At 41.2% G+C, this 25292-nt stretch overlaps 1 protein-coding gene across 3 annotated transcripts; it reads left to right on the plus strand.

The window, feature by feature from the left end:
- Positions 1-2960: 2960 nt before the first annotated feature.
- tmem255a (transmembrane protein 255A) lies at positions 2961-24790 on the plus strand. 3 transcript variants are annotated; one of them, XM_087851536.1, is made up of 10 exons: positions 2961-3289; positions 9227-9369; positions 10125-10187; positions 16213-16302; positions 21106-21171; positions 21309-21394; positions 21561-21632; positions 21955-22123; positions 22224-22370; positions 22575-24790. In XM_087851536.1, exons 1-10 carry the CDS (start codon positions 3232-3234, stop codon positions 22716-22718), a joined length of 1038 nt encoding a protein of 345 aa, XP_087707662.1. In that variant the 5' UTR covers positions 2961-3231; the 3' UTR covers positions 22719-24790. The 3 variants fall into 3 exon arrangements, with proteins under 3 accessions (XP_087707662.1, XP_087707669.1, XP_087707675.1); XM_087851543.1 differs by having other exon boundaries at positions 21961-22123; XM_087851549.1 differs by lacking the exon at positions 21561-21632.
- The last annotated feature ends 502 nt before the right edge of the window (positions 24791-25292 follow it).

Consider the following 25292-nt stretch of genomic DNA (forward strand, 5'->3'; position numbering starts at 1 on the left):
TCAGTAGTTCTCCTGTCAGTGCAGATTAATAACCTGAACATGTCCTTCAAAAGAAAAGCGAGCAGGGGTGCTTCCAGGATTTTTCTGGGCAGGTGGGGCCCATAAAATCAGAATATTCCATCAGAAATGAAAATTGTTTGGAGAACACTGAACATTTTTTACATTAATTTGTATTGAGTAACTATTTTGAAAAATACTCCAATGTCACTTATGGGGGACAATCACATTTCATGCTCAGGGTCTGTGCACAGGCAATGTATAAGGCTGTTTTTCATTTCGTTTCTTTGTTTGTGTGTGTAAATTACAGTTGTCCTGAGACAAAGTGTAAACACAACTGTTGAAAAAGTAGTTCTCAAATAACATTTAAAATACAAAATAGCTCCTGAGAACCCCCCAAAATGCCCTTTTTCTCTTGTCCCAACTGATAACCAGATTTCATGTCAAATAGAAGAAGTTATAAATCCTTTAATTATATTAACACACATTTCTTATAATTGTTAAACCAATGTATCTAGAATAAAAATATTCTAAAGAACCGTAATTGTGCACTGCAAGTAAATATGTGCCACCCTATTACCAAAACCTATTTAAGACTCAAAAAGTGTAGTCAATTCAAATAAACAAATTAAATAAAGTGTTACAGTAACCACCAAGACAAAATCAAATGGACTGAGTGATAGAACAGAACATATGGGCCTTACCTCTCTGGACCCTGTCTATATCCTGGACAGGTCAATGAATATTATGGAGCCCCGCAGGGGACATGGGAGAAAAAAATTAAGACAGACTTTTCTGAGATCTCGCAAAAGTTTCATACATCTCCGAAAACGTCGGAGCACTTTTGCAAATATGTGATGTCTTGTAAACCGAGCAGATATCTGACGTTTACACAACTCAAAATATCTTAAAAGTGTATTTTGTGACCCAGAAAGCGTAATATTACAACTAAGTAGCTGCCGCCACTGTTGGAATTCAACTTTTGCGAGATCTCGCAAAGTTTTATATATTATTGTATATAACATTTGTTTTAAATGTTATATATCTATGTGGTATGTGACTTTTGTTGCCATGATGCCAGGTCTCTCTTGGAAATGAGATTTTAATCTCAAGGAGATTTTTTTACCTGGATAAATAAAGGACTAATAATAAAAAAATTAAATTATTCCCACTTTCCACTTGTTGAACGATGGGAATGTTTGCTTACCCAACGCTATAATATTGTAAGTATACTACTTTGAGTATATTCTGATGCGTGTTATTACTTTTACTTAAAGGTCTAAATGTTTGTTTTTTCCATTTTGTAAAGCAGTAGAGAAAACTAATTTTCAGACTTTTATGTGTAGAAAATATAATTCCCTCCAGCACCTTCCTTTTCTTGGACCCCCATCACAGAGCAGCAGGTTTTCATAGTGGCAAAAATTCCTTTCCTAAGAAGTGTTTGTGAATGCATCATTAACCCTGCTCCTCTAGCCCTTCCATCAGTGTTCGATTATAGCCCATTTTTCAGGATCGGCTGGTCTGTTTGGGGTTTCATCTTGGATACAGGTATGTAGAAATTAGTTTTAATGTGTTGAGACTTACATTGAGAGTTGTTATAGTCTGATCGTGGTGTCTGTGGGTCTGGTGCATTTCACTTGGTATGTGTTTGGCTGCCCAGTACCAGTCGTTGGTGAGTAATTGCAGTTTACTCCCCTGCTGCTGTTTGTTTAGGTTTTATTGTATTTTATTCTAGTTTTTAGGGTAATACATTGAAATATACAGTGGTTTCTAGTTCAAGTGAGTTGCCTGGTCTTTTCATTGTTGTTTACTTTTTTTTAGTAAAGCAGAAGGTCTTTTTTTGAGAAGCTGCAGGCACCTTTGGGGAGGTCCTCTCCCCTCATTTGCGAATAAAAGCACTGGGACGCAGGTGTAAGGGACACCGTTATGTTTGTCCAATTAGGACATGGCAACTTATATCATGTGTTGCTTTAGCTGAGCTGCTATTTTTCCACTGTGTTTTAGAAATTTATTGAAATAAACCAAGTCTGAGTGTTTTTGTGATAAATTGTAATTAAGGTTCACTAGAGTACATTTCCATTGATGGAATTCCCAGGTGGCTTTTTTTAAGTTGGTGTTTCTTCCAGTCCTCTTTCAGCTGTTCCTCCAACCCGCCACACTAGAAGAAAAACAGCTCCTGTTCATGATACTTCTGAGATTTCCTCACATTTCGACATGCACTCAAAAGCATCCCTGTGAATAAACCAGAACGTCTCGCAGTTCTTGAACGCAACGCTGTAGTTGTGACGGTTGGTGGCGCTCGCTGCGCGTCCTGAGGCTCACTAAACACCAAGGTGGTACTTTTTTATGAGCTTCTCTAGAAGTGTGGATTTAAATCTTCGTAATATCAAACAAAATAATAAAAAAAAAGAGATTTAGAACCCTTTTAAACCCAATTTGTCACAAAACAGGCGCTCAGTAGGATGTTTAATCCTTGTTTCCGGTGATTTTCGGTGAAAATCGTTAATTCACTGTCTAAGGAGCTTGGAAAGAAAAGCGTCTGGACTTCTTTGAGTTGCTTGAAGACGTTTCACCTGTCATCCGAGAAGCTTCTTTGTTAATTCACTCTTACACCTCCTATTTATCTGTAATTTCTATTAAATCAACATCATTTTTTAAACTTCAGTCTTAATCTGAAATGTTCAATTAGACTGATTTTTAATTTAAGTTGCCCTGAGGCTTGTAGTTGCTCCTCTTGATATCAGTTTATATATTTCAGTAAATAAACTAGCAGCAACTGGTAAGCAAAACAGATCCACCGCTAACAGGTTTGCGAGTGTAACGCAAAGTAACGAACATTACTATTTAAATAGTAACGGCTTCCAGAGTAGCTGCTTTTCGGTGTGTGTGTGTGTGTGTGTGTGTGTGTGTGTGTGTGTGTGTGTGTGTGTGTGTGTGTGTGTGTGACATGCGCACATACAACCAGCAGCAGCACCAGCGACCTGCTGTCCGACACCAACACGGCGAGAGGACGGACGCCGAGCGAGGTCTCCGCAGCCGCGGGGATGTAAATGAGACGGGCCCGGGCTGCAGCGGGACGGAGGACAGCTCGTCAGAGAATGCCCCAGCTCGTCCACCGTTAGCCCTCAGATTTACATCACCCAGCACTGAGTCGTGATTGTTTAATATATATATTTATTTATTTATTTTTATTTGGAAGAGGATTGGACTTCGGTAAAACGTCCTCCAGCCAGCATGCCCCCTCCTCAGAGCCTCCAATCCAGCGGTCTGACCCTCTCAGAAACGAGCATTGGTAGGTGTGCGAGCAAGGTCAGCGGCGTGTCTGCAGCGGCTTTTTCTGTCAATTAAAACCCGTTAAACTGACTTACACTGCGGGGATTTTCTCATGCGTCTTTTACCTCTTCCATAACACCCAGGTGAGCCTTAAAATGCTCATCCACACCTGTTATTTACATCGGATGATAGCAATGAAATCGTTTTTCTCTCATGTCTTTTAAAAGCAGCCTGAAACACTCGTTGCATCACCGGGCAGACTATTTTTTTCTCTCCCAGGCCGCAGCGCGTCACTGCAGGTGCGGCGGCGCTGAGTAACCAGAGCAGCCTGGAGGTTTGGCTCCGATGGCTGCTGGCTGCCGCACACCCATTTCTTCTCCGTATTCTTCTTCTTTGTTTCTTTGTCAGCTGGATGCCGGGCAGCTACCATGAAAAATAAATCGATTAAACGATCAAATACCGCGAGAAAAAGAGTCGGGGGAATATATTTGGCAATGCGGGTAATTCTCATCAGATGGCAGCACATCGTTGATTATTCAAACCATAGAAGTTTGCCTTGGAGTTTGTTTGTTTGGTTTGTTTGTTTTTTGAAATCCCTGTAAGGCAAGCTGGGCAGGGGCGTTTCTAGGACATTGTTTCATAAAGTGGCACCTTACTCAAAGACATTTGATCAGAAATAAATAGAAAAGTGAAGAGTTTATGAAACATTTATTTAATACAAAAACAAGCATTTAAAGTTTCAAATGAGACTACATAAGTTAAAAAAAAGACATAATCCTACCTCAGTAATAATGTCAAGTATGCTTAAGCTACCTAAACGTTTCTCCTGGTTGATGGCTAAGCTGCTAACCTTAGTTAACAGAAGGTTTTCCATTTTCTTGTTACTTTTGGCTTTTTTATACAGAATTTTAAGTTAAATTAAATAAACCTTGAATCATTTATATTAGATCTGCCATTCAAAAACTAGCACCATGTATCACTTTTAATTTGAAAATCTTCTGTGGCCCACCCAAACCTTTAAATCCATTTCTGTTCTTCTGGTGATCCACTGGATTTCTTTTGGTATTTGGTAGCCACCATACAATATCAGTAGAAAAAATGTGCTAGATCAAAACCTGGCCAGATAAAGTTAGACTGACTTTATGTATTAATCTGTTTTTTTTCTTTTATTGATTTTTAATCCTTTCGATTGTAAACATTTAATGATTGAAATTTAATGGTAATTATATGATCTCTGCCGCAGCCTTTTTGTGTCCCGTGTGTTTGTGCAAATGAGTCCAATTAAAAGTATCACAGTTTGTTTTAAATGTGGTAAAAGTTTAATAAAAGAACAACTAAAGTCCAGTTTAGTAGTTTAGCAAACCTCTTCAGGAATAAAACCCTCAGAGTTCCAGCCTCTTTGGAACTCCATCTATGCATCCTTTTTCTAAACTTTAAAAACTGTTTGGGGGTTTTTTCCCCCAAAAAAGAGAAAAAGCAGAAAAATTGTGATGCTGAGTTTTCTCATTTTAAAGGTAACATCTTCTAGTTTCTGAAACTGTGTCAACAGCAAAACCCAGGCCTCACCCGCACCAGCTGAATGGTAACATGTTAATCTTGTGCTGGGTGAACTGTTCTGATGGCAGCACCAAGTTTCTCATGGTCATTTCACTCCTTCTGTTGCCTGCTGGAAAAGTAGTTTTCTCACAGTATAACTGTTATTTTAACTCTAAGCTCTGCAAACTCACACATGTATTTCTGGCTCATTAATCTCAGAGGCCGTGTCCTTCTTTACGCAGGCACCGTGGAGACAGAAATGAACTGTAGCCATATGTTTTAGTCACACAAGCTCAGTGTGCTTTCTTGTTTATCTCCAGGTTGGAGCATCAGTATTCAGCAGCAGACTTGACCTTGACATGTTCATGTATTGATAAAACTGAGTGTGGAAGTGACTCGGCTTAATCTAAAATGGGCTATGACGACAGAATAAATCACCGAGGATATAGAAAGAGCGGTTTTGTGCAACCACAGACTGAAACAAGTGCACGAGAGTAGATATTGAAGACTGCATCTTAACTTACCAGCCACTGCCTCTCTCTGCCATTCTCCTTTCTTACATTGATGAGGTTTGGCTTTAGCAAATTAAAGGAATATCACCTTAGAGTATTTGACCGTTGAAGGCTGATCTTTGGCACATTGATGTACATATTATTTATAGTTTATGGTCATCTCTTCAATGCTGCAGGTGCCCAAGCTCTTTATTGATCCACCCTGTTGGAAAAGGCCCTGTCCTTCACTGAAAAAAGCAAATCATTTTTATAGATGTCAATTGTTGCTCTGAAATTTGTAGATATTGCTCAGCATTAACGGCACATTAACACATGATAGCATTTGAACTTTTACCAATAATAAGTTGGCTGGTCCCTCTCCTCTTCAGTCCAGCGGATACAGTGTCTAAGCTTTATTTTGATTGGTTGCCAAGGAGGTGTCTGGTGTATCCTCTAAACAGATGAAAGAGAACTAGGAGATTTGATCGTGGAATCAGGAAGTATAAGACAGTATTTGTAGGAAGAGGTTTGAAAAGTCAAGGAGATGAAGAAAGTAGATGGGAGTATGGGAAAAGGCTTATAGTGAGTTTATGAGAGGGAGAACACTAAGGAACGAATGATTTGGCTATAGGCTGGTAGCTTGACTGATAAGAATGTGCAGCAGGTTCAGGTGGTTAAGGATAGAGATGGAAATGTGCTAACCAATCTTGGAGAGTGAGAATATGCCAGAGAAACAGATTTTTAAGAACAACAGTGATGTGCAGAGCTGCAGTGATCATAGAGGTGATAATCTGAGAACAAGCACTGCAGATGCAGTGTTTTAACAGTTGTTGCACTGTGTCTTTGTGGGTCTAGAGAAAGCATATGCTGGGGTGCTAAGAGAGGAACTGTGGTACTGAAGAAGGAAGTCAGGAGTCGCAGAGACGTATTGAGTCAAAGTAGGCCTTGGCTCTAAACCCCTTCTTGTTTGCAGTGATGATGGACATGCAGGAGTCTCCGTGGACTATGATGTTTTCAGACAACATTGTGATCTGTAGTGAGAATAAGGAGCAGGCGGAAGAGACCCTGGAGAGTGGAGGTATGCCCTGGAGAGAAGAGGAATGAAAGCCAGTAGAAGCAAGACAGAACAGATGTGTGTGAATGAGAAGGAGACAGGGGTTTCAGTCACACTGCAAAGAGTAAGGGTAGTGAAAGTGACACGTTTAAATACCTGACATCAACCAGCTAAATCAATGGACCGTGCACGAGAGAGGTGAAGAAGAGACCACAGGCAGGGTGGAGCGAGTGGAGACAAGAATCTGAACACTTGTAGGTGCTGACGTTAAGAAAAAATCTTTTTTTAACCATAGTAGTAAATTTTCCCTCATTTTTAGGTAAGAATTTAATCATTAACTGGGCTAAATTGTACGGAGCCCCGCAGGGGACATAGGAAAAAAAAACATTAAGGCGGACGTTTTAGCCGCATTCTTCGGAGGCCGCCAGCTCGAAGCCGACCGGGAGGTCGAGGCACGATGTGCCGGGAAAGCGGTGTTCCTCCCGGCTGTAGTAGGTCTCGACCTCCCGTTAGCTTCGAGCTAGTGGGTGTCAGATCTCCGAAAACGTCGGAGCGCTTTTGCAAATATGTGATGTTTTGTAAACCGAGCAGGTATCTGACGTTTACACAACTACATTCACGCCTCAAAATATCTTAAAAGTGTATTTTCTGACCCAGAAATATTACAACTAAGTAGCTGCCGCCATTGTTGGAATTCAACTTTTGCGAGATCCCGAGTTAGTTTTGCGAGATCTCGCAAAAGTCCGTCTTAATTTTTTTTTTTCTCCCATGTGCCCTGCGGGACTCCGTAAAATTAAAACTCAGTCAGGTCCTTGTGAATATTTCAAACATTCACACGTGCAGCAGCTCTTCAGATACTTGAGGTTTTATCACTTCCTCAGAGACACATCAACAGAAGTGCCCACTAATGGTCAAAACGAGGGAGGCAGAACAGTAAAGAACAGTCACGAGTCCCTTTGTGGTTTTTCTCAATTGCTTTCACCTATTATCTCAAAACATTTGCAAAGTTCTCGTTCAGAATTATCAGCGCTTATTTGACGATTCACAAAAATATACAGAAAACCCGCAAGTTAAGGTGGTAATTCTATCAAATTTCATTCATTCATTGCTGCTAAAAGGGATGAATCCCTCCGACATTGGGTAAACGAGTCATTTTGCCAGAATGGATGAAGAAATGTGTTGCTTCCTTGAAAGCTGTGTCCTTGTTTTCTCTGAAACGGAATATTTACTGTTTCAAATTGTTATGTTTGAATAGAACTGATGTCCTTTGTGTATCAAACTGAATACTTTTCAGATGCTGACATCAGGAGCAGGTAGTTTTAATTCTTAGTCTGTGAAGAAAAAAACTACGTAGGCTATAAACTAAAAAGATTTACATTTCCAGAAATGGCTATGCAGTACAGGACAATGTAGTTAATTTAGCAGAGTAAGAAAGGCTCTTCTCACCTTAAGCCACATGAAAGCATGGCTTAGGTTTGCAAAGTTGCATCTGAACAAACCACAAGACGCCTGACAGAGACCAGAGTGTTTGGCCATTACCCACTGTCAGTGTTGGGAAGGTTACTTTTAAAATGTATTCCATTACAGAATACATGCCCCAAAATGTATTCTGTAACGAATTCCGTTACGTTACTCAATGAGAGTAACGTATTCTAAATACTTTGGATTACTTAATATATTATCATGCTGTTTACAACTACATGAATGTACTATTGCTGTGATTTATTACTGTTACTGAAGGTCCGCGGCTCCGAACCGTAGTAAAGGGACCTCTGGCTAATACGGTGGGTTCTGTGTCGGGCTCGTAGCTGAAAACTAGCTTTACTTTGTTGTCTGGGTCAACTTTGCTAGCAGAGACAGAGAGAGGCGTTGAAAGGCTGCTCCAACAGAACTTATTGTTTCAGAGGAAAACACGAACACGGTGTACAGTCGAGTCTTAATAGCTTACTTACAACTGGGCTCGTCAGGCTCTCTTCTTGGCTGCAGTGGTTATTATTATATTTACATGCTTCCAGCTCCCGTTTTTACTCGATGACAGCTCGTACTTTTCCTTTTTCTCCCTCCCTCGCTCACAGACACATAACGGGTATGGCAGTCCATTCTCCCTGCAGCACGGACTACACTGCCCATGATGCTACATTCTTTAGAGCTATACCTGTAGCATTCTGCCTGTTAGCTTAGCACAACAACAAAAAAAGGCCTCTCTCACCCAGGAAACACGCAGAGAGAGAGCGTCACCCTGTAACCATGGCAACCGTAACGCTGCCTGGAACAACAGAACGTAGCTGTCAAACAAAACCCAAACAGTCCTGACCCGCCACAATATGAAACAGGGAAGTACCGCCGTGTAATCCATTTATTTCAACAAAGTAACTGTATTCTAAATACCACCTTTTTAAACGGTAACTGTAACGGAATACAGTTACTCATATTTTGTATTTTAAATACGTAACGGCGGTACATGTATTCCGTTACTCCCCAACACTGCCCACTGTGCCACACTAGAGAAACCCAAACACAGCATACCAGCAAAAACGCCTCATACCAGCTGTCAGGCAAAGTGGTGGAGGGTTGGTGAGTCCACCATGAACTCTCCTGGATACCAAAGTATTTTAGAGTCAAATGTGAAGGCGTCAGTCTGATAGCTAAAGCATGGCTGAAACCGGCTCACGCAACAGGACTGTGATCCAAGAACAGCAGCAAATCTACAAACGAACGTCTGAATAAGAAAAGACTCAAGGTGTTACAATGGCTTATTCAAAGTCCAGACCTGAACCTGCATGAAATGCTATGGCAGGACCATATGAGAGCCGAAGCAAATGCCTGAATCTCTTCACTGCTTGTGCCAGTGTTCATGTTTACTTATTTCTTCTAGGATCCTTTAAGAGAAGAAAGAGGAAATCCATAATTGTGACGGTGATGCTGCTCATTGTGTCTGTGCTCATCCTCATCTTCGGCCTGGCAGCGACTACCAGGACACAGAACATCACAGTGGGCGGCTACTACTCAGGAGTCATCGTGAGTACACATTCGCCACGGCGCGTACCATCGACAGACGCGGCCCAGCAGGCCTGTTCTCTCTTAGGCTGCATGATAAGTGAAGTCGCTGTGCTTCCAGCACACTCTCCACTGCTCACTAGCCCCGATGAACCTCATCCCCGAAGGTCTTTGAGCCGTAAATATTACCCACATTTATTATTTAGCATCGCTGTCATTATCCACTGAATGAGGTAATATGTTTCAACCTCTAAATCTGTTCGTCACAGTACTTGGCTTTTAGCATTCTCGCTTACGTAAATGGTTACTGTAGAGCAGGTTACGTCACGTTAGTCAGATTGATCAATTAATAAAACATATTGGAATTTATCCCCACAAGCTTGTGGGGATAGCTTAATTGGATAATCCAAATTGTCACTAGGTGTGAATGTGCGAATGAAAGTGAGTGCGAATGGTTGTCTGTCCCTGTGTGTTGGCCCTGCGACAGACTGGCGACCTGTCCAGGGTGTACCCCGCCTCTCGCCCTATGACAGCTGGGATAGGCTCCAGCGCCCCCCGCGACCCTGAAAAGGATCAGCGGAAGCGAATGGATGGATATTGGAATTTACTTACAAAGAGAGCATCATAAGATAAAGAGAAATCACAACAACTGTACGATTATGATAAGTATTATTAATACTTGATATATCAGACGTGTGCTGAGCTTGCACTGTGCAATCAAGATTCTGAAATCAAAGCTAGATAAATGCCCTAACGGCTGTTTTCTCTCCTTTCAGCTGGGCTTTGGCTCTTTTCTGGGAATTATCGGCGCTCATTTGATAGAGAACAAGAGGCAGATGGTAAGAGGATTTATATTACCTCTGTGCACTGAGATCTCTTTCAGTGCTTCGTGTCACCTCATCTCAACATCACTGATATTAAACTGAATATTAGTCCCAGTTACCCTGCAGCAGACAAAGCAGTTTGATTATGGGAGCTGCAGTCCCACTCATCCCGAGGAGCTTCATGTGTTGAGTATCGGACAAACTATCCTGAATTTCGGGGTCGGGGTTACACAGCCTGAAATAGAAATAGGGTGTAAGTGGAGGAAGACAGATGTCTGTGCAGGAATGTGGGGAAGGAAACTTCAGATGAGCAGGTGGGAGGAGCCGGGCAGGCTCTGTCGGAGCTGGAGCTAAGAATGCGTTTGTGTCGTGACACTTTTTCCCATCATGCAACAGCGTTTAGATGCCTGGAGTTCCAGTCAGCAGGCGTGTGTGTTGAATGAGCCCTGGCACATTACACCACACTCTTGTTTACCACCATAAAATCTCGTTACACAGAACAAGTGCTGACATTATTTATAGCGTGACTAGTTAGTGACGTTGTAACTGCACTGGTATTAGTTGTCTACATTCATGCACTGCTTTTATTCTGTTTATTTTATCTATTGTGGTGGGTGCACGAGGAGCTGCTCGTGGTCCAAGATTCCTCTCGGTTCGTAGAGCGAGGTTACTGAGTTCAGTTACAGTATGTTGCCAAAAGCATTTGCGTGTCTGGCTTCACACGCATGAACTTGAGTGACATCCCGTTCTTGATCCATAGAGTTAATATGATGTCACCCTTTGCAGCTTTAACAGCTTCAACTCTTCTGGGAAGACTTTCCACAAGGTTTAGGAGCATTTATGGGAATTTTTTTACCATTCGTCCAGAAGTACATTTGTGAGGTCAGACACTGATTAATTCATCCATAAGGTCTGTTTGAGGTCAGGACTCTGTGTAGGCTAGTCAAGTTCTTCAACATCAAATTTGTTCTCTTTGTGCACTGGTGCGCAGTCCTCTCACTGCAACTAAGGCTACGTTCACACTGCAGGTCTTGATGCTCAATTCCGATTTTTTGATCAAATCCGTTTTTTTTGTCTGCTCGTTCACACTACAAATAAAATGTGACAGCAAACGCGCTCTAGTGTGAACGCTCAAAGCGCCCGCATGCGCAAAAGAAGACGTCACACAACGCGCTCTGTTTAGACCCAGAGCAACAGTATTGTTTGACTGATGGCTTTAATATAAAGACTTATTTCGGACTTTACGTTTCCCAATTTTTGCTTTAAGTTATAAAGTTATTTTGTTATTTACATATGGCCAAATAATGATCCTTATTGCTGTTTTAGAGGAGCGGTGCTTCAAAGGATAGTTGCAGATTTCTGTCAGAATCTGCAGATTATACAGTACAAATAAAATGTTCACGTTTCTCCAACGTTGTCTTCCCAACAGTTTCACTGACATCTACACTGGATGGACAGGAAGCGTTCGCGATGTCTTCTCCGGAGCTGATAATTGGCATCTGTCTTGTGTCAGTGACGTAAAAGACGGATTTAATGCAACATGACCGTCAAACAGCAGTCGCTTTCTAAAACATCAGATATGTATCGGATTCAGTACCACATACGAAAGTGACCCAGGTCGGATTTGAAAATATTGGATTTGTGTCGTTCACACTGTCAGACCATGATCGGATATGGGTCGCATAGGGTCAGAAAAGTCGGATTTGATGCGCTTAGCCCTAAGGGGCTGAGCCCAGTTCCTGAAAAACAACCCCACTACATATTCCCCCCCTCCACCAAACTTACACTTGGCACAGTGCAGTCAGACAAGCAGTCCTGGCAAACACCTAACCCAGACTCATCCATCGAGAAGTGTGACTCGTCACCCCAGAACACACCTCCAATGCTCTAGTGCAGCATAGAGTCACCACTGCATCTGATGCTTTGCATTGTGCTTGGTGATGTCTGGCTTGGATGCAGCTGCTTCGCCATGAATCCCATTCCACGAAGCTCTCTACTCAATGTTCTTGAGCCAATTCGAAGGCCGCGTGAAGTTTGGAGGTCTGTAGCGACCGACTCTGCAGAAAGTTGGTGACCTCTGCGCGCTATGCCCCCAAGCAGCCGCTGACCCCGCTCTGTGATTTCTTGCTGTCTTGCAACTGTAACCACATAATTTCCTCAGGGATTAATAAAGTATTCCGATTCTGATTTTACATGGCCCACTTTGTGCTGAGTTGTTGTTTTTATTGAAGAATCCTTGAATTATTTAACATATTTTATACTTAAAACGGAAAGAAAGAGAGTAACTCATCCGATGTATTTTTTTTAACCACTTAGCGAGCATATTCTATCGCCCATGTTGCAAGAGGCAAGGTATATCCTAGACAGCCGCTATGAGAGGGGCTCTAGGCTTTGATTCCCACATTAGTATTACAGAATTTGAAATGTTAAGCAGACTTATAACTACTACTACATAGGGTTACCCTTTTAAATGGAGTATAGTGTTTGTTCAGGGAGAAGTCAAACTCAGCCGCAGTCTTGACATCGCCGGCGCACAACAGCTGGTGCCTAAGCTGATATCTTTTTATGCATCCAATCCCATATAGAGCACACTATTTAAGCTGCTTTAACCTTCCCACGGTTGCTGCGCACTGCCAGCCACTTTGCAACGCACCTCTACCTCAGCTCGTTCTTTTATTGTGTGCCTGATTTTGCACAGTATCTGTTTTCACTGATGCCTGGTCTCGTCTGTGCCTTACGCTTTCCATGTATGCATGTGGGAGGGGCAGAGAGGTCAAATATAAATAACCGCAGATGGAAAAACGGTCGTCTTTTGACCATGGTCGTCCTGACTGAACTGACCTGCTAAAAAAATTATAAAAATATCACAGAGTCTGTGGTGACATATCAAAAATGGGTCAAATTTCCAGCGACACTTGCAGTATGTAGAGCAGCTTCACTGCTTGACTGACACGTTTCATTGGGGCTGTGAAGTGACGTCTGAGTAGAAAAGTAAAGCGCAAATGACTCACAGTGAGAAATATGTGAAGCATTAAGTGTTCATTTAAAAAACCTTCCGATCAGTCGTTGTGATGTGACCTGTGAAGAAGCAGACTTCAGTAAGGACGTGTTCCTGATTTGTATACATATAGCTGCAGTGTGAGACCGATATCCAACACCATCAGATGATTCCCAAAAAGAATGCAATGTCCACATGTACAAATGCAAACTTCCTCAAAGTACAGCACTCAAACTGCAATTTAAAGACATGGGTCAGAATTATTTTTAGTTAATTTTCTGTCTTTAACTGAGTTTTGTCAGGTCTAATAAGCCCCAGCGTCATTTCTTCAGCTGTAACTTTGAGGCATCAAATAGCAAAAGAAACCAAAAAAAAAAAGACAAATTTACAAACAATGAAGATGAAAGCTTGAGCTTTTATTCCACGACGCAGGAAAATCAAAGAGAGCAAGAAGCACTCCAAGAGCTCAAAGTTCAAGTTATATTCACTTTGTTTTCTTTGCTCTTTTTAAAACATAGTTTAAGAAGTTTGTAGTGCAGTAAAAGCACTTGTTATTTGCCCTATTGAAACATATTTTGATATGGGTTAAAACGTCTTGATGCATTCTCAATCATCCAGGAAAGTAAATCTCCAAAAGTTGATTCTGTTCATCTGGACGTAGCGTTTTCTGGGAGAAACGTTTCGTCACTCATCCAGGTGACTTCTTCAGTCTCAGCTGACTGCAGGTTTCCCCAAATCTTATAAACAGTACAGTCTTAAAATGCTGTGATTGCAGCCATTCCCCAACTCTCTCAATGGTGCTCATGGCCATTGATCAGTGGGTTTTGGTCAGTGGTTGTTGATCAATGGTCATGAGAATTTGCATAATTATGATGAAGGAACTGACCTCCCAGCCCATTGTTCCTTCAGTGGGCTGGTTTCAGTCATTATGCAAATGTATGTTTATAAGATCGGGGAAACCTGCAGTCAGCTGAGACTGAAGAAGTCACTTGGATGAGTGACGAAACGTTTCTCCCACTGAAAACGCTACGTCCAGATGAACAGAATCAACTTTTGGAGATATTTTGATATGCTTGACATAATTTGTATATTTTTTTCAGATTGTTTTTACCGACCTTAAAGGACAGGTCGAACGTGACCGTCTATGTGGTACTTTCTATATGTTGAGAATACACACCTGAGCCATAGTTTCTAAGTTACTGAGGCTTTTTGTTAGTTTTCAACCGATACATCATTAAGTTGCTCTTGAAGAATTTGGTGGCTGTAAGCCAAATCTTATTTAATTTTTCTTTATGAGAATTCATTCAAAACTTTTCAAGCTACCATGCTTACAGACAGAATGACACGCACACAAATGCTACTAAAACATTAACTCTTTGGTGGTTTTTAAATGTGATTGTTAAAGCTGACCAATCATCCTTTTTTTTACTCTCTGACATATATAACAAGACAGTCTCATAGCAGTTTGTGATAACAGCTGATCTACTCATCCTGTCATGGTCCTGGGTCGGTGACCCAGTGTTTTTTGTTATGTACTTTTCCTTTTGATGGTTTGGTATTTTCTAGGGTTTAGTGGTGTTCCCTCTGGTTGGTGTCTTCCCTGCTTGTGCATTCCCTTAGTGTAGTAGGTCTCTGAGTCTGTGTCATTATGTGTATGTGTTTCCTGTTTTACTTTGAAGGGCTCTGTCTTATGTCAGTGTGTTCTGTTTACGTTTCCCCTGCCTCGTCAGTTGTCATGTATTCCAGGTGTGTTCCTCCTGTATCCCATCCCCGGATTCCTGGCGTGTGTATTTATAGTGTGTGTTACCTCGTCCTCGCTGGTTCGTCTGTGTTGTTTCCCCTCGGTCTCCCTGCGTCTCTCCGTATGTATTTCCCCGGACCTCCCTGCATCTTCGTTTCTGGTTTGTTTTGTTAGTTTTACCCAGTTTAGGTTTTCCAGTTTCATGTTCACCCACCATTGCTGTTTGTACCCACTCCTGTAAATAAATACTCACCTGCACCAGAGCTGCCGCCTTTTTGGGTCCTTTCTACAACGTCTGCCACACCGGACGTGACACATCCATGTTTCTGCAGACATGAATTGTCCATCCTTCTCACCGTGTTCCTGAACACAATTTTTCATCCGTTCTGTTTCAGGTTGTTGCTTCTTTTTTTTTTTTGGCTGCCATGTTGACACTTCCCCTCTGAGGAGTGTGGACAAAAATGTAACATTTCATATTCATTAACAAATCAATTGCTTTTTCCTGTGTACTTCACATTCTGCTATGAGACGAGGCTGTTTACTCTACATATTGGTCAGTAACACAAAGTGATAGATAATAAGGTCACATAAGTGGTGCCTGTGAGCTAAACGCTCAGGCTTCAGTTTGCTCTGAACATTTAGTTCCCTTTTTTTCTACTATTGGATTTTTATGATATAAAAGAAAGAATATGGTGATCTCAGGGATACAGCTCTGGGTGTGAGCCCACCTTCTGTGTGTGAGGGGCAGCCAATCAGAGAATAGGTAGCATAAAAAAAGAGGGGTGGGGGGGGACTTCAGAGTTTCTGCACAAAGTACACAAGAGATTAGTTTGAACTTTGACTCATGAAAAGCTACTTTAGTAATCTCCAAGAACAACCACGTCCACTTTTAAAAGGTCAAAGGAGCTTCAGCCTTTCAATCTAGACTCAGATCTGATTGTAGAAACTGCACCTCAAGCTGCTCAGTCTGTGGTGTCACTTCACACTCTCTCCCTCCTCTGTGGTGGGGCGGCTCCAGAGGAGTGGGGTGGTGTGTAACCGAATACTGGCTGTGTTTCACCGAAGACTGAAAAGAGAAGAGGTCTGTGGATGGGTTTAGGTAAAGGGTTGCACTGCAAGTGAACTGAACTTCTGCACACTGATATACATGAGTGTACTGCAATTTTAACATTGGTATATTTCAGCTGGTTTAAGGCCGCTGGTGAGAAAAGAAAATGAGAATGATGCATGTTTATGTTAAGATTTGCCCTTCTGTTGAAAACCCAAATATGAAGCTGGTGCCTCTCCATCTTCTTCCACAGTTAGTGGCATCCATTGTCTTCATCAGCTTTGGAGTGGTGGCTGCCTTCTGCTGTGCCATTGTCGATGGAGTATTTGCAGCGAGGCACATTGTAAGTATCACAAAAGCTTATTTAACTTATCCTGTAAATTTAGATTTAGAACGGGCTTCTTATTGGGCGCCAGGCTACATTAGACGTATCCTCGACGTCCTGCTCACATCTTTCAGGCCGGGGTAGCCACCACACCCTTCTTGTGAGACAGAGGAGTGTCTCACAAGATGATTTATTTTGTGGTAGAAGACTGTTATTCTCCATGATGCAACGCACAAAAAACAACAAGTAACCACTAATGCATTCTTAAAACAATTATGCTGAAATAAGTTAGAGCAGTGTGAAAAGGGAGATTCCCATTAGCAGGTTTTCATTCGCCACTAATGGTGTCAGAGAAGTGGAACATTTTCCTTTCAAACAGCATTTGGCACACTAAACTGTGAAGAGGCGCACTGTTGAATCAAGTGGATTTAGGAGCATTAATTGAGGAGCACGGTCATTCTATTTTTGCTATATTTGGTAGCAGTTTTAAACCACACGTTCATTTTTTGTGTTCTTTGAGGACACAGGAAGTGAAAGCACAGTCTTGATTTTTACAGCTGATTGAATGTCAGTGTTATTTGTGATATTAATGATTTTCATCTGAAGTGCTCTTGTTTGCATCAGAGAAGAGTGAGGTCAGTTTTATTCTTATTGATTTGGTAACACATAAAAGCTCCTTTTTATCGTAGCGTATACTGAACGATCCAGAGTATGCTACACAGCAGTGTTGGTCAAGTTACTTGGAAAAAGTAATCAGTAACTAATTACTGATTACTTCCCCAAAAAAGTAATCCAGTTACTTTACTGATTACTTATTTTCAAAAGTAATTAATTAGTTACTTAGTTACTTTAAAAACACGAATTACAACCTGAATAGGTGATAAAGTGATAGATCTTTCAGCCCAATTCTACTTTTTCTACATAATCATCATACAAAATGTAATCAAATGGAAAAGTCTCTTTTTAAAACTTGTTTTATTAGTTTTAATCTTTTAACTTTATGCATCAAGCAAAAATTTAATTATATGCAACATTCTCTGACTGGAAGAAATCAGTTTAACATTTAAACCTATTTTCTGCACATTCCAGCACATAAAATAAAATATTTTTTTGTGTGTTTACACTCAGTCTTTCAAATAGATGCAAGTAAAACACAGCAGAAAATAAATAAAGTCAAAGACTAGCGGTCCTGTTGCTCTATTTTCACCTGTAAAGCAGGAGTGGGGTAGGCGGAGGGTTACCCTGGTGCAGGTGTGCAGCGGTCAGTGGAAGAATCCGCGAGTTTCTCTGTGAGTTTCCCATTACGTCGTAGCTACTCGGTGCTTGCTCAGAAGTGTAGGGGTTTTTTTGCTGTCAAAAGAAGTTTTCTTCCCACGCACAACGGACACTAATGTTTTTGTCACTTTTTATGGAATCAAACTCAAAGTAAGGTCAGTACTTCCACGCTTTAAACGCTGCACGCTCATACTCTCTCTGCACTCGATATATGATCCATTGTTGATCTGCACACAGCTGTTGTCACGAACGTTGCACTTACGTCACTGTCATGAGACATTCTCGCAAAAAATCACGGTTTTAGTAACGCAGTAATGCAGCGTTCCTACGGGAAAGTAACGGTAATCTAATTACCGTTTTTGCAATAGTAATCCCTTACTTTACTCGTTACTTGAAAATAGTTACAGTAACGCGTTACAAGTTACAAGTAACGGGTTACTGCCCATCTCTGCTACACAGTGTCATCAAGTGGCTGGTTGGCTGTTTTCTGTATTTGCACGTGCAGTCACAACTTCAAACTTGGCCTGAGAGTTAACGTCAGCTGTCTGACCCGACATTCACTTGAAGGATCATCACTTGTGATTGATGAGAGCTGAGTCTTCAATTACGATCCAGAGATCGGACCGAAGTCTTCAGTTCATGCCCAGAATGTCAAAGAACAACACAGGGTTACAGTGTAAATTCCTTCCCTAAGGTTCCACTCTCCTAAGCATTCGTCTTGAATGAATACTAAAAAAAATAAATAGTTATTTGGTGCTCATCACTCACCCTGCATGATAGAAGTGGCTTCTTGCAACTTTCTCCTGTTTTCTAAAAAGAAATTCAAATAAACGCACCTGGATCAGAGTGCTAGGAGACACCTCATATAAAATGTTTGCTGGTATGTGTGTTTTTATTATTAAACTGTAATAATGAGTAGGGACATAATTGTTAGTAATTAAATATAAAAGTAGTGAGGATTTACAGATATAATCTCAGCATAATCTTAGTATATATTTAAGTATGCTGAGTGTTTCCTCGAAACGTCTGTCATTCTTTCAGGATTGTTTTTGTTTTTTTAAACTTTAAAATAACTTGAACAGGGGAAAAATTATGTAAACAAACCATAAAACTCAATATGGCCTGATCACATTTTGCTGTCCTCGTCAAACTTTCAAAGTAGATTTATTTTTGACCCCAGTATTTTTTCTTTGCCAGTAAAAAACAAAGTCAGACCAAATATACATTTCCCAGGGCCATAAAATAAACTGACCCAAGCAGTGTTACTGTTGGACGCCTGGTCATGTAGTGATAATTCACCCTGACGATTTTACCTTTTTTTTAAAAACCCATTAAAGTACTACATCATGTTAAACTAGAAAGTGCATTTTCTGAAGAAACTGCAGTGCGAATGCTTAAATCTGAATGTATGAGCTGAAATGAAATAATTGATGAATTTTAAGTTAAAAAGTTTAAATGAGATAAAGAAAAAAACACAGAATTTTTAACCTGAAAACAAAAGTGCTGAACTGCTAAAAGCTGACGTTCACACAGAAGAAGAATGTCCAAAAGAAGAGGAATCTAACGGTGTTTGAATGGTTTTTCTAAGTAACGGTTTTGAAGGAGTTAGATGCCAAAAAACGTACGGAAAAGAAAATAATAAAGAATGGAAGAACAATACTAATAATGGATTGGATTTATATAGCGCTTTTCAAGGCACCCAAAGCGCTTTACAATTCCACTATTCATTCACTCTCACATTCACACACTGGTGGAGGCAGCTACAGTTGTAGCCACAGCTGCCCTGGGGCAGACTGACAGAAGCGATATCGCGTGAATGCTTACTGTGAATGCTTTTCAAGCGTTCCCACTAAAAATGGTCCACATGTTTGATTTAGCAAAGATTTTAGACCAGATGTCCATCTTAATATAGCGTTCCTTGTGGGATGTAGGTATCAGAGGACATGCAAAGGGTTTGTGTTACAGAGGGGGATGCTAGAGATGAAGGCAAAATGATGCTGTCAGGCAGATTTGGGGTCACTATCCAGAAACAAAAAAAAGAGAAAACAAAGGAAAAAGTGCAAGCTTTGGTGACCAGAGAGGAAACATGGAACAAATGAAGAAGCAGCATGTAGTAGAATGTGAAAAAGTGAAAAAATCCATATTTGAGGTTTTTAGGGAGGGGACGAAGAGGGGGGAAAGGAACATAGAGCACACGGGATGACTGGCAAAATAAGACAGGAAGTAACAAAACATGACGACACCTATACTGAGGCTATGTCCACACGTACCCGGGTATTTTTGAAAAGACTTTTCTATGCGTTTGCACCTTTCGTCCACACGTAAACGGCGTTTTCGGTCACTGAAAACGGATATTTTTAAAAACTCCGGCCAGGGTGGATATTTTCTAAAACTCCGTTTTTGCATTTACGTGTGGACGAGAAAAACGGAGAAAACACAGCGTCAAAGGTGTGCGCCTTTTTTGACGTCACACTGTGCGCCACGTTATTGTTTCGGTGAAATGAATTTCTACAATACTGTTACTGTTACTTTTACTCTCTGCAGTGTTTAAATGCTTACATATACACACACAGTTACTGTCCCTCCACATATACGACTCGGTTCTGCTTCTATGCCCCAGCTTTGTTTACTATTTCCCGCCGAGGCTTCTAGACTTCTGATTGGCCAACATTTCTACACGGTTAGGAATATAGCGCCACCTGCTGCTTTGGCATGTTCCTAGCAGCGTTTTCCTTCATTTCTGCCTTTACGTGTGGATGGGATTATTTTTTAAAACGAAAACGGAAAATCTCCGTTTTCAAAAATACCCGTGTAGGTGTGGACGTAGCCAAAGAGAGACTTAACAGGACCCAGGAAACACAGGGCAGGCTCATAAAAGCTATGAGACAAAAACAAAACACCAAAAGCAAAATACTTCTAGAAAATAGACATTAACTGAATCTCAAGGACTACATTGTAACCAATAACCTAAAACTCCACCTGAAGAAGAATAAACTCAAAGCTACTGTGGGGATCACTAAAGGAAGCAGCTGAAAGAAGAGAAATTTTACAAAATAAAGCTTTAAAACATGTAAAACGGAATTATGTAAAATCTCTCCTGTTAAAATGGTAGCTGGTTATATTAAACTTTTTATAAAATGGTCTGTTTATGTGCATGTAATCCCTGTGAGCTCAGCCTTAAGACGGCTGTAGAAGCTCAGTTTCTGACAGTTTTTTCTGCCCTTTGTTGCTGTATGATATAAAAGAGATGGGATATCCTTAATCCCCGCCCACCTGCTTACTAGAGGCAGCCAATCAGAACAAAGTTGGTTTAAATGGATGGAAAAGTCTTGTTTCACAGAGTGTATGAATTGAGGCCCCTTAGATAAATTAGCTTTTTTTTTGTTTTGTTTTTTGCTTTTCTTTAACTTCCCAACATGGAGCTGGAAATGTCCATAGCAGGTCTAATATAAAACGTTATTATTAATTTTAGTTGGCAAATAAAATAAGACTATTCCAGCATTTTCGTATTCATCAGTTCTTTCTTTTATGCCGTTTCTTCTGCAGGACCTCAGGCCTCTGTACGCGGGCCGCTGTGCTTATCACACCAGTGACACGGCGTCTGAGCATGATGTAAGAAAGACATTTAACTCATATTCAATGAGCCATTAAATGCTGTCTGTCAGTGTGATCATTGTTTGTATAGGCTTGAATTGTTGGGGGGGCTGAATAATCCATGCAGGCTCAAAGAGATAATTTTTGCACTTCAGGTGCCATGTCATACAGCAGGCACATCCTGTAACCTGCGAGTGAAGAGCAACACCTGCTACTGCTGCGACCTCTACAACTGCGGGAAGTGAGTATGCCGAGGGGGTCGAGCACCCGACAGACCTCAGAAGCTGCGCCTTCTTGCTATGCAGCGTTTATATTTCGATGTGCGCTCCTGTGTCATTTTAATTTGCACTGCAGCGGTGATTGTATCAGACCAGGATGTTTCTTTTGTTTTTTAACCTTTGTTTCAGAGAACATCCTCTTATGGGACCTCAGAATAAAGATGTTTTGAAAAAGTTTAAGAAATCATCCATGATTTGGAAGTAGGTCCCTTTTTTCTAGGCTATTAATGCCCAGTATTGATCAACTCGGTCTTGTCTTGTCTTATTTTATTTTTTAAGAAAACATCATAGAAATGTGTCGTAGGTTGTCATTTCCTCTGCATGTTTGTGTGTCACCAACCTCAGTCCGTGTCTCCTCCCAGCTTTCCAGCAGCAACCTCTGAATGTTTATAACCATAAATCAACCCCAGTTTTGTTTTTCTGTGTCTTGTTGATGTAGGTGCGTCTTTAAAAACTACTAAACGCTGTCAGTGATTTTTCTGGCTTGACTATAGGCTTTCACCCTCTCTGTTTTACCCCACTGGCCTAGCCGTGTTGAGTTAATGGGAGGCTACCATGAATATACAGATGTGAAAAGCTGCCAGGACGTCATACACCTCTACCACCTCTTGTGGTCGGCTACGATCCTCAATATCGTGGCCCTCTTCCTGGGCATCATTACTGCAGCAGTGCTGGGAGGCTTCAAAGACATGGTGCGTCCACTTGAACGAGCGTGTCAGATTTATCAGTAGCTGCTTCTCTGTAATCGCAGCTCTCTAACTGTTACATCGATGCACTCTGTTGCTTCATCAGACACCTGCTCCTGCCTCAGAGAGCACATCTGAACCAGAGGCCATCACAGCTCCAGTCCCCTCAGAGATCCCCCCGCCCGTCACGTCTCTCAACCCATATTACAACACTGCCCCCTGCCTGCCACCATACTCGGCCTACGACCTGCAGGTATGCAGCTGCTTTAAAGGTGCAGTTGAGAAGTGTGTGCTTCTAATTATTTATGGACAACAGTCAAGCTCTTTATCAGGATCTAATGACGATTGTTTCTAGGGTTACCAATTGGATCCATATAAAGTCCTCACGCATTTGATGCCAGCATACAATAGCTCAGAGCATATATATATTGTAATAAATGTTTTCCTTTATTCGCAGGGCTCCTATGTGTTCCCTGACTCTTCCGGCCTGTCAGACGATTCCCAGTCTGGAGCCAGCCACCTCTGGCCTACAATGATCCCTCCACGCTACTCCCCTCCTCACAACCTTCCAGATGAGAAGCCCCCACCATACAGCCCGTAAGACAGCTGCGAGAAAAGGAAACACCTGAAACATCATTGGCTGTTTGCACAGTTCTTCTGGACTTTTCTTCATAATCCTTCAGAAGAGTGTTGAAGAAAAAGAGGCGAGGAAGGGGAGGAGAGCCACAGAGCACACTAACTTTGACTTCAGCCCAAGGCGAGGGAGAAAGCATTCGCCTCCCCGGGCACCGCTCACACTCTTCTGGCCTGCACTGTGTGTGTTTGTGCACATGCACATCGAGAGAGACAACCTGGTCAAAGCCAGGACTGTTTACACATCTATCTGCCTTATGCAACGTAAACAGACTTCCAGTTAGATGTATTCTGTAAAAGGACAAAACGACAGAGCTCATGCTTTACATTCACCTCTCTTTTGCAGAAACTGTAAATGCTTCCTTCCTCAAGATGGAGATCCAGACCTCACTGGGAGGATGAGTGCAGCTACATGTGCAAGGTCGACGTTGAGCTAGGTGAAAGCTTTGGCATAATTCTTAAAATCTGAATCAGCTAGATAATTCCAAACTTAAAAATTGTAGGTCCAGGCGTTTGTTTCTGTAGCAGTTAATAGTGTCCCTGTGCGTTATTACAGGCAGAGTTAGCAGAACTGGAGGTATTACATGCTCATAGTGTATGTGCAGCAGTATAATATGCAGTTAGGCCTAGCATATACAAACAGACCAAGATTCCTATTTATCAAATCTTCACGTTATGTTTAAGAATATCCTGATCAGTGTGTGGTCAACTTTGCAGAGCAGCATTAATGAAGAAATAAGCTATTGTACCTACAGTAGTTGTTGAGGATAATCAGATACCAGTTACACTCCAAACCTTATTTACTGTGTTTCCACTAAAAGCATCATATATGTGTCTCTCTTTGTCAAGTAGCAGTAGTAGCACGTTTGTGTCAGAAGGGTCATTCCATGTAAAATCAGTCAAACCTGATCCACCGAATCTGCTGAGGGTTTGTTGTGCAGACAAAGAAAAATAACTGAAATCCATCTTCAAGAAGCCAAAAAAAGGTCCAGCGTGATCATTTCAGTAGATTAGACAGAATCTAAAATTATCAGACACCTACCAAAGGCTGCGACTTCACAGGTGTTATACAACACTAGATGTCAGTTTTCAAGCATAAGGAATCACGGTTAGAGGCTGAGGCTGAGGCTGAGAACTAAATGGAGGGAAAATGAAACGTTTCATAAGCTATTACTCGTTTGAAATCCCACAAAGTGATAAGACCATTTAAAAGTTACCCACAATGCATTTTTGAGGTTTTCTCCAACGAATTCTCAGAAAACATCCAGGATACCAACAACACTTGTTTCTGTTCCTTGCGTGCAATTTGGACTGGAGCTCTCACCATCATTAAAGCCTGTTGTGGTCGATAGCAATCAGTTTGCAAGTTTAAGTCTACTTGAATTCATTTACACAAAACCAAACACTCAGCAGTTAATGGTTATAGATAGAAAAGTGTGGCATACAGTAACCAATGAATATACACATTAAAACGTTTATAGATTATTATAATATGTACAATTAAAATAACTGAATTGGCAGAGTCATAAAATCTAATTTAATCTTACAGGACAGACTGTTTGCAGATAAGCCTCCGTGCCTGTATGCCATTTTCAGTCTCTATTAGCCGTCCCACATAACAAAATCCCCAGCACATGACACATATGCTGACATTCATGTAATTCATGTAGATATATATTATTTTTGTTGAGTTTTTAGTGGCTCAGCACCCGTTAATCCGATTTTTCATTCACTTAAAAAGCGCCAGTTTTTCGACCTGCCCTCATGTACGATAATCTGAACATTTTCCCTGAAGTTATTGTGCACATTAAACTAACCTCTTCTTAAGGGGTTCAGGTTGGAGCCTCGCTCTGATTTTTCTTCTTCTATGGAATGACCCAGGAGTTTGTCAGGCTCAGTGTGAACAGTCAGTGCTGGATTCGCTGATATGAAACCTCGTCAATGTCCAAGAAAGCAGTCACTGTCAGCTTCGATCACGGCTTTTCCAAATTTAAACTGCACATTCTTCTTCGTCACGTCATTAAAACTTGTTTTATGTAACTCACATAGTGCCGTTTCTTTTTTATCTACTCAGTGTTGGTCACTTCTCCAGTAGGTCATAGGAGCAAAGGAGGAACTTCTGCCACAGCTTCACCTATTTTGAGGTGCATGGAGTTGACCGGTGGGGTCAAACAACACCGGTAGCACCTCTACTACATATGTGGCTGATTATATTTTTTTCTGCTTCATACTTCTGTAATTTTATATTTTCTGACGTGATAAAGGAAACCAGCAGTTGTTTTATACACAAATGCTGGAGGTTTGACATCTTTTGCACTATGGTGCTATGTATTCGTGGTTTGCAGGGGATAAAATTACCCCCTGTAAAAGATTTGTCTTACAATGTGTGTGACAAACTGAAAAACTAAGCTCACTCTTAATGCTTCCATCAACATTAAGAGGGTAAGTAGTAAATAATCAGCATGTCTAGGAACCTCTATAAAAGGTGAGGTTTTGGCACTTTGCAGGTCTGGAGCATTCAGATGAGTGTTACCATAACACC

The sequence above is a fragment of the Neolamprologus brichardi genome, chromosome 2 (genome assembly GCF_056152115.1).
Source record: "Neolamprologus brichardi isolate AB-2024 chromosome 2, ASM5615211v1, whole genome shotgun sequence".
Classification (NCBI taxonomy): Eukaryota; Metazoa; Chordata; class Actinopteri; order Cichliformes; family Cichlidae; genus Neolamprologus; species Neolamprologus brichardi.